Source organism: Miscanthus floridulus, chromosome 1 (assembly GCF_019320115.1).
Source record: "Miscanthus floridulus cultivar M001 chromosome 1, ASM1932011v1, whole genome shotgun sequence".
Taxonomy (NCBI): Eukaryota; Viridiplantae; Streptophyta; class Magnoliopsida; order Poales; family Poaceae; genus Miscanthus; species Miscanthus floridulus.
The window spans coordinates 124,256,003-124,264,364 of record NC_089580.1 but is presented as its reverse complement, the minus strand read 5'-3'; the positions used below and the strand labels follow the sequence as shown (position 1 = coordinate 124,264,364).

The 8,362-nt window shown below is 44.8% G+C and overlaps 2 protein-coding genes across 5 annotated transcripts; both read left to right on the top strand.

The window, feature by feature from the left end:
* Positions 1-565: 565 nt before the first annotated feature.
* LOC136492823 (transcription factor MYBS2-like) lies at positions 566-2,533 on the top strand. Of its 3 annotated transcripts, none has more exons than XM_066488885.1 (4): positions 566-935; positions 1,247-1,476; positions 1,592-1,711; positions 2,122-2,533. In XM_066488885.1, the coding sequence occupies exons 1-4, from the start codon at positions 671-673 to the stop codon at positions 2,293-2,295; spliced, it is 789 nt and encodes a 262-aa protein (XP_066344982.1). In that variant the 5' UTR covers positions 566-670; the 3' UTR covers positions 2,296-2,533. The 3 variants fall into 3 exon arrangements, with proteins under 3 accessions (XP_066344982.1, XP_066344971.1, XP_066344964.1); XM_066488874.1 differs by having other exon boundaries at positions 2,119-2,533; XM_066488867.1 differs by having other exon boundaries at positions 567-935; positions 2,086-2,533.
* Positions 2,534-5,342: 2,809 nt separating this feature from the next.
* LOC136492810 (uncharacterized) lies at positions 5,343-8,253 on the top strand. 2 transcript variants are annotated; one of them, XM_066488846.1, is made up of 7 exons: positions 5,361-5,698; positions 6,101-6,189; positions 6,296-6,371; positions 6,890-6,939; positions 7,029-7,322; positions 7,428-7,466; positions 7,766-8,253. In XM_066488846.1, exons 1-7 carry the CDS (start codon positions 5,557-5,559, stop codon positions 7,952-7,954), a joined length of 879 nt encoding a protein of 292 aa, XP_066344943.1. In that variant the 5' UTR covers positions 5,361-5,556; the 3' UTR covers positions 7,955-8,253. The 2 variants fall into 2 exon arrangements, with proteins under 2 accessions (XP_066344952.1, XP_066344943.1); XM_066488855.1 differs by lacking the exons at positions 6,101-6,189; positions 6,296-6,371 and having other exon boundaries at positions 5,343-5,698.
* Positions 8,254-8,362: the final 109 nt, after the last annotated feature.

The window sequence follows — 8,362 nt, the reverse complement described above, 5'->3', positions numbered from 1 at the left end:
AGTACATAGATGAGCTAGCTGCTTAGTATGTACCGCAGTAAGTATACTTTTACGTACGTTGTTATAGTATTATTACTAGTATGGTAGTAGTCTAGTCACGCAGACATCGACATGTTCAAGAACGAATGACGTGGAATGCCAATAAGCTTGCACGATACGTAGTACGAACGAACATGATAGGGAAACGCATTCAGGTACACTCAGATGTGATACCGTAGCTGATATTTCGTTGGCAATTTCGGTCACCGCAAAAAGAACAAAACGAGGAATTCATTTTCGGCGTCACGACTGAGGTTACTGAATCTGCTATTACATCTTATATTATTATATTACCGATGTACTAGCTGGAGCTGGGCCAACCATCATATCATATCCGTGCGTTTCCAAGAAATCTTCCCTCGGTCGCATCGGTCAACCATAGTTTTGGTATGAAACCAATCGAATTCGCTCAAAAAACACATAAAAAGGTCTTAAAACCTTTCAAAACATGACGGTTTCCTCAAGAAAAAACACAGAGACCGCGGGAATATAAATACAAGCCAGCCCGACGAAGCAAGGCCCCCCAGGGGGGCAGCAGCTACTGATCTGCTTGGCCTGCAGTGCGGCTTGCAGTAGCCTCCAAAGCAACCCCATCCAAAAGCGGAGCAGGGGAGGGATTGAGGGAAAGGGAATGGAGGAGCAGGTGAGGGAGACGACGATGACGCCGGTGGTCCTCAGGCTGTTCGGCGTGGATGTCCGCAGGGGCGACGGCGGGGAACCGGAGGAGTTACCGATGGACCTCAAGAAGAGCTCCAGCATGCCCAACCTCATCATCCACCAGCCGCTGCTGTCGCCGGGGGAGGCCGGAGACGGCAAGGGGTACGCCTCCGACGACTCGGAGCTGGCGTCCGGCCAGCAGAAGCGCCGCCGCCGCAAGGCCCAGGAGAGGAAGAAAGGTGAGCTCTTTTTTTTTTCCCCCCTTCTCTCCTTCTCTCGGTCTCCCGGATTCGATCGATCGCTTTCTTTGCTCCTCTTCTTGTCGAGGACCATAATCCCAGAATGGATGGATTCCAACGAAAAATGTTGTCCTTAATTGGATTCAGAAATCAACCAGTAAACATTCATTCAGGCCTTTATACAACACACACCGGAAGTACTGTATCTACGTGCGAGTCAACGCCAGCTCTTGCAATCCAGAAATACTTATTACTGTGAATTGAAATTGATCCGGTGTGTATGTATTGTTTGGATGGTGAAATCGGCGCAGGAATTCCATGGACCGAGGAGGAGCACAGGAAATTCCTGGACGGGCTAAGGAATCTGGGCAAGGGGGACTGGAGGGGCATCTCCAAGGGCTTCGTCACCACCAGGACGGCGACGCAGGTGGCCAGCCACGCCCAGAAGTACTTCCTCCGGCAGACCAACCCCGGCAAGAAGAAGCGCCGGGCGAGCCTCTTCGACGTCGGCATCGCTGACTACAGCTACAACGATGATCAGGTGAGCACTCTGATACTATACAGTAACGATTCCGACGGCTGGTCAGATAGATCTTGGAGCCAATAACGCTAAACAATCCTCTTTAATTTCTCCCTTTTTGTTTCAATTCATTCAGCTGCCAAGCCCTCAGAGAAGCATTGCTACCAAGCCGGCTCTTACGCAGGAGATAATTCACACCGACCGTGGCGATGTGCCCTATAGAGGCTTCGGGGAGATTTTAGGCAATAACATGCAGGTAATTAATAATATTAACATCCCCTGTATTACACTGGCAAGGGCTAAGGACATCTTCATGTAGAAAGGCGTGTTTGGATCTATTAGAACTAAAATTAGCAGCTAAAATAAGTACCAGTGGATCCAAATAGAGCTACAAATAAACCTGCTAATTATTAACCGGAGGGCTGCTAAGTATTAGTTCTATTAGCAAGTTTAGAGTTACCAATAGCTCATACACTTTCAACTCACCGTCCAGCGAGGTGGATCTAAACAGCCTCCTGCTAGCTGATTTTTAGTGCTAATGTATCTAAATAGACCCTAAGTAGTAGGAATAAAACGTTACAGTCTGAGCATGCAAAACTGACAAGTGAACACATCTGATTCTTCCGGCAGGTTAATCAACCCACTGCTTATTACTATTTCAAGAAGGATCCAAATGTTCACTTGGAGACATCGCTCTCCATGGCCTCCGGCCTGGAAACAACCTCATCCGCCAACGGCCTGGAGCTCAGCATCATGGCCGTCAACAGTCTGGAGCTCAGCATCGCGCCCCCTGCTTGGTGCGGCTGCGGTGGCCCGGCAGGGGCCATCAAAGTCCTGTGACTTTGGGACGCCGAGCTACTTGCAATTGGCTCTCGTCTCCTTACCTCGTCAGGCTGCCGCAGCCGCCAGTTTGGGTCTGTGTTGTTGTCTTTGTCATGCTAATTTTGTGGTGTTCGTCGATGGCGTGCTGGTTTTCTGTAGTTCCGTGTGGTACTATACTCCTAGCAGCTGTAGTAGCCGTGGTGGTGCAGAAGGAATGTTTGTGAAATGCATGCTTAAGTTTTGGCTGCTTCGTTTCGATCGTTGGTACAAGCTGTTGCGCAGAAATCGGATTGACTAAGGGCGCGTTTAGTTCCAAAAAATTTTGGCTTTTGGCTACTGTAGCACTTTCGTTTGTATTTGACAAAAATTATCCAATTATGGACTATTTAGGCTTAAAAGATTCGTCTCACGATTTCTCGGCCAACTGTGTAGTTAGTTTTTTTTTTCGTCTACATTTAGTACTCCATGCATGTGCCGCAAGATTCGATGTGACGGGGAATCTTAAAAACTTTTGGTTTTTGGGTTGGAACTAAACGGGGCCTAATAGTCGATACTAGTTTGTACTGTACTCCTATGTACCGTTAGGGCTCGTTCGGCAGTGGCCGGGACCAGGTTTCGATCCTGGCCACAATACTCTAGTTTTCAATATGGACGGCTCGGTTCCACCCGGAATGACCCTCCGTTCCGAAATAAACGAACGAGGCCTTAGCCTTGTTTAGTTCGTGAAAAGTTTTCTCAAAAAGTGTTACAGTACCCATCACATTGAATCTTACGATACGTACATGGAGCATTAAATGTAGACGAAAAAAAACTAATTGCACAGTTTGGTTAGAAATTGCGAGACGAACGTTTTGAGCCTGATTAGTTCATGATTGAATACTAATTGCCAAATAAAAACGAAAGTGCTACAATAGCCAAATTTCCAACTTTGCAAACGAGGCCTTAGTGGTACGTTCTGAATTGTATTGCATTGTACTACCAGTAGCCAACGTCAACGTTGGTAGCTAGAGTACTGTAGATTAGATGCTCGAGACTAGACTCCAGTACCATGATAGCATAGTCAAAGCATCACAGGGCAAGCTTCGCAAGAAAAACAAAGTTAATTAGTTTTTTTAAAAAAACAAAGCATGTTCGGTTGGTATTAAAGTCGACTGATAAGCCGATTGAAGCTGTTTTATTGTGAGAGAAAAATACTGTAGATTTTAGCCGATAAGGTGAATCGCGTAGGTAATCGAGACAGATCCTAGTTGACCCAACTTACGTAGTCACATGGTGGACGTGATCGTTTTCCCAAGGGGCCAGGTGCTAATCGCAAATCGTCGTTCACATGGCACGATCACAGGCGACGCAAATCTGGTACAAGGAATCAGAGTTCATCACCCAGAGATGCAGTGGAAATTTAGTACTGGCAGTCCATATGTATGAGTTTGAGGTCAAGTCTTTCGGTCTTTGTGATGACACGAGCGAGGGACCTGGTAGCTATAGGATCTGTTCGATAATTAGATAAGTTTATTTATGATTAATTTCAGAACATAAATCACCGTGAACACAGATACTAGCATGTAAAACTCTAACATACTAGTTAAACTGAACATCAACAACATAAACAGCAGCATGGCGCAAACAACAAATGCATCGAAATAATAGATCGGATCATATCGTACGTACTTCATGTTTGCAGATGAGGATATCGTGACTGGTGGACTAGTGGTGGAGGAGAGACAATGTTGTTGACGACATTAAAAAAGATGGGTCGAATTAGCCGCCGGATGAGACAATGGTATGCGGCACCGCCTAGCTTGGACGGAAGATAAGTCATCGTGGAGGTTGCTAGCAGTAGCATGAAGGTGCTTCCCAATAAACTTATTAGTTCCCTCCCAGTGCAGGATCGCAAGGGCAAATGGTTCTTAGTACCTGCTCTCCCAATCGCCAGTGCACACAAACACTCGGAATATGGAGAGACTACAACGGTAAGAGGAAAAAAGGAAAGAGGCAAACCCTAACTCGACTATATGTGTTTCTTACGGGTGGCCCATAGATCGTTTATATTGGGATCTAAATCGATTAGGTTCCAATTCACAAACTTAAAGATCAAGCAACCAAAAATTAAAATGCAAAAGGAGCCCACACTCCCACAAGGCCATGGGCCGAAAATTGGCGGACCATTCACGTAGGTGGCATGCGCCCATAGTGTCCTGGCCTAGTGAGGCAAGCGCGCGCATGTGGAGTTCGCTTCTCTCTTCGCACAGTTGACTCAGCGAAGTGTAGAGGCTTTCCATATTTAAGCAAGCTATCCTCCATTTCAACTATGGTGGGATTAAGGGCCTGTTTGGTTCGTGACCAAAACGTGCCATGCCACAAGTTAGTCATGCCATAGTTTTTCTAGCAGTTGTTTGGTTTGCTGCCACAACTACGACGTGCCACACTTTCTTAGCACCCTGTCCCACACGTCATAGACCCATTTTCTTGCCAAACTTTGCCACAAGTGTGGCTTTAAATTTGCTCGCCAAACTTTCTCTGGCAGCCACAGTTTGACGAATGTTAGACACGGCAAGTTTTTGTCACCAACCAAACAGACCCTAAAGTCCTAGTGTCCCACCACTTCCCCATGTACACACATGATGAGTAGCCGATAAATGGTTTTTTTTTGGGACCAAGCCCATATATATTCCAACAATCTCCCACTAAATCTTAAATGCCCATTTAGTAATTTGCATGCTTCATCTAATGTTTAATATACTAGTGTTTTAGCAAAGACTATTAACTTGAATATCAACATAGAGTTTCAAACTACACCCATCCACGAACAATGGACTGGGTAAAAAAATGGCTCAAACTTCTCCAGGCTCCTTGCAACCGTTTTTTATATGCCCGTTCACAGATGTCACAGAGCTCCTTGCAAGAAGCTGAAAAAAGCCTTAAGTTATACTAGGGTGGATGTGGACTTTAAATAGTTGGACCTTTATTGGATTGTTTTGATTTGCTCATGGATTTAGATCCATTGCCAGGTCTACTTACATGCCGGCCCGTGCCACATAACCTTGCCAACGTGAAGGGCGAGCACAAACTTAAATGGGCCAGGCCATCTTGCGGCCTTTCCTGGATGCTTCGTTCGTCGTCTCTCCCGTTGCCTGCCCTTGTTGGATTGGATCAAGCTGTGACTGTCCAGCCCGGATTAAGCCCAAGCGACGATACGAATGCGATTGCAATTGCAAGTTGCAGTCCGCAACCTCCCCCTCCTCCTGCCCTCCTGTCGCCGGCGTCCGTCGCCCGTCGTCGATGTCGAGCCCCCGGGAGCGGAGGCTTCCGCCGCCCGCGTTCCGGATGGAGAACCCCTTCAGCGTGAAGGTGCTGCAGGTCTTCACCGGATTCGGCGTCGGATGCGGCGTCGGCATCGGCGTCGGACGACCCATCTACCTAGGTAATGAATTTTGCAGTACCTTATTCTCGTTTAGGTGACTGTCTGACTGACATGGGTTCAGAGAAGTCGAATCGGTCATAGGTAGCTGGAGTAGTGCTTTGGGTTTGGCATTTCGTGGAACAGTTGACTGTCGAAGTGGGGGCTGTCTCCTCACTGACTGTGGTATTCCGTCGAACAGTTCGTGTTGTGTGTAAATTAATCGAATAAAGCTATATATATTTTGAGATTGAGATTACTGCGTTTGGAAATATATAACTATATGGTTGATTCATGCTTGTAACTCTGGTACCTGCACGTCAAATGCAGTATTGAGCTTGCTAAATTGCCTAGGGTAGTAGGGTAATGGATTAGTTTCATGATCAGCTTCTTGTCTAAGAGGTTAGTTTCTGTATTGATGGTCAGGTATGATACCTGGGCTTCAGCAAGTTATGAGTGCTACAAGAGGAGCAACAGATGCTTTTTCTGGTGTCACAAGGCATGTCAATTCCGTGGTAGGATAAAAGTAGCACTTTTCTGTGCCCACAAATGCACAATGTTAATCTGATCCTTTATTTGGTCCTTATCTGAGTGTGATATATCTCTGGTTTTGTGTTTTAGCTAAGGACGGCCGGGTTAAAGAACATCGAAGCTGGGATTGGCTGCGGAGTTGGTATAGGCCATGGTTTTGGAATAGGTATATGTTGCAGCTATTTCAAATAATTAACTCTGTAAATCTCTTTGTCCATGTTCTTATAAGAACTATCCTCGCTTATCTTCAATTATGATGCCTTGTCTCCAGTTCAGTTTCTTTTACTTCTTTCCCTGTTAAGTCAGAGCAACAGTGTATACATGCCAGCATGTGGCCTTTTTCTTGTCTATTCCTCCTCATAAAACTAATACAGTACTTCTGTAATTGTTCTTACATAGTGATCCTTTGGTTCATTTTCTGTGCCTCATTTGCGGTTCTGTTCATTGCATGCGTGTAGTTAGTTCATCTATCCTTTGAGCCTTACTCCAATACCTTTTCATGATAACAGAGGAGACTGCCTTTTCATTTCTTGCAGCAAGCACTATCCATAAGTTGCGTGTATGGCCATTTCTTCCACTGCTGCAATGCGTTCAGCTGGTTTTTACCACTTACCTTTTCCTGCACCAAGGAAGTTGTTTCCTGTGACATGAAGCAAAACTAATAAGTATCTCTTCAACTTTCAGGAATCGCATTGAAGCCACGAGTGCTTCATGGAATTCGGTCATCTATTGAGGTACAAATATGAACTGTACTTTGCCCCCAGATTTTCTCTCTTTCCATTTTCAGTGCATTAACATTGACAGCATTAGTTTTTTTCTCTAGGAGATTATGTCTAAATTGACGTCAAAGCTAAAAGATACCCCTGAGATGCCGTCTTCATCAAATCCTATGGCTCATTCTTTGTCTAGCAATCAACAAACTCACAATGGCATGTCCATGGATCTAGAGGCTAAGACTGCAGAAAGTAATTTGAACCACACTTCAAGTTATGAAATGTCAAGAGTACAATCTACTCAACCAGAAGCATTGACTGCGAGTCGAACTGAAAAGGTCATTGCCAATTTTCTACAGAGTCCACTGTTCCAGAATGATACAAAGATGGACTTCAGAGATGCTGTATGCGCTAAAACATTCTTAAGCGTATTGTTTGTCCCATTGTAGCTTCAGCTATTTCTTTTGCTGCTCAAGTTGAATGAATGATTTCTCTATACAATTTTACAGCCTGGAAATTTACACGGAATGGATAGTGTACTTCAGCTGGTGAGTTCAGTCACTATTATGATGCTTGCTTTGCAGTTCTAACCATTTTTCTTGAATTCTTGTGTTGTGTTTTACTCGCTCATCCCAATTTTAGCCTAAAATGTTCTGCCTCTAATCCTTTTATAGCTACTAAAAGTTATCTTTACATGTAGGGAGACAGTAGAGAACCACTTGGTGGTTGGTTATTCTTTTTGGTCATATTGTATTTCTGTTAAGAATTAAGATTAGCTCACAACTCATTGTCTTTTCCTAGCAAAATGCAAGCCTACTAACCGGTTCTGCATTTCTTGCATTTCCAGGTACTGAAGCACCAAAAGGTTATTGAGGAACTGCGGGAGGAAAATGAAAATCTGTGTCAGATTCTCATAGAGGAGCTTAAGGTTTCACCAACCAAATTACAAATAGGTCATAAAACTGGAGTGAAGGCCTACTATCCATGCTCGGACTGCTTTGAATGCCGCCGCAGAAGTCGGAAAACAACCAGATAGCAGTGGGCATCGGCTATCTGCATTTTAGCAAAATTTTGATCGTTTATTCAGTAGCTTGCAGTAGTTGATTTCATTAGAACAATGTCCTCTTTGAGAATATGCAGATCAACTCTGATTGTTCAGTACAGTTGTCAGTAATGATATCCATTAGCCGTGTGTAACGTTTGCTCCTTCAATAGTTCAATTGATGCAGAACTCATTGTTCTGATTCTGAATGTACGAAGGACGACACGATGCTCTTATCGCCCTTCCATTACTTGTGCACAATTGTACTAATCTTGTAAGTGGAGTCAGGTGTTTATTCAGTGCTGTATGTATGGGTGGGGTGGGGGGGGGGGGGGGGAGATTTTAAGGATTGGCTCTTGAACTACTTCGGTACTTTTCAGCGAACGAACAACGTTTTCCTCT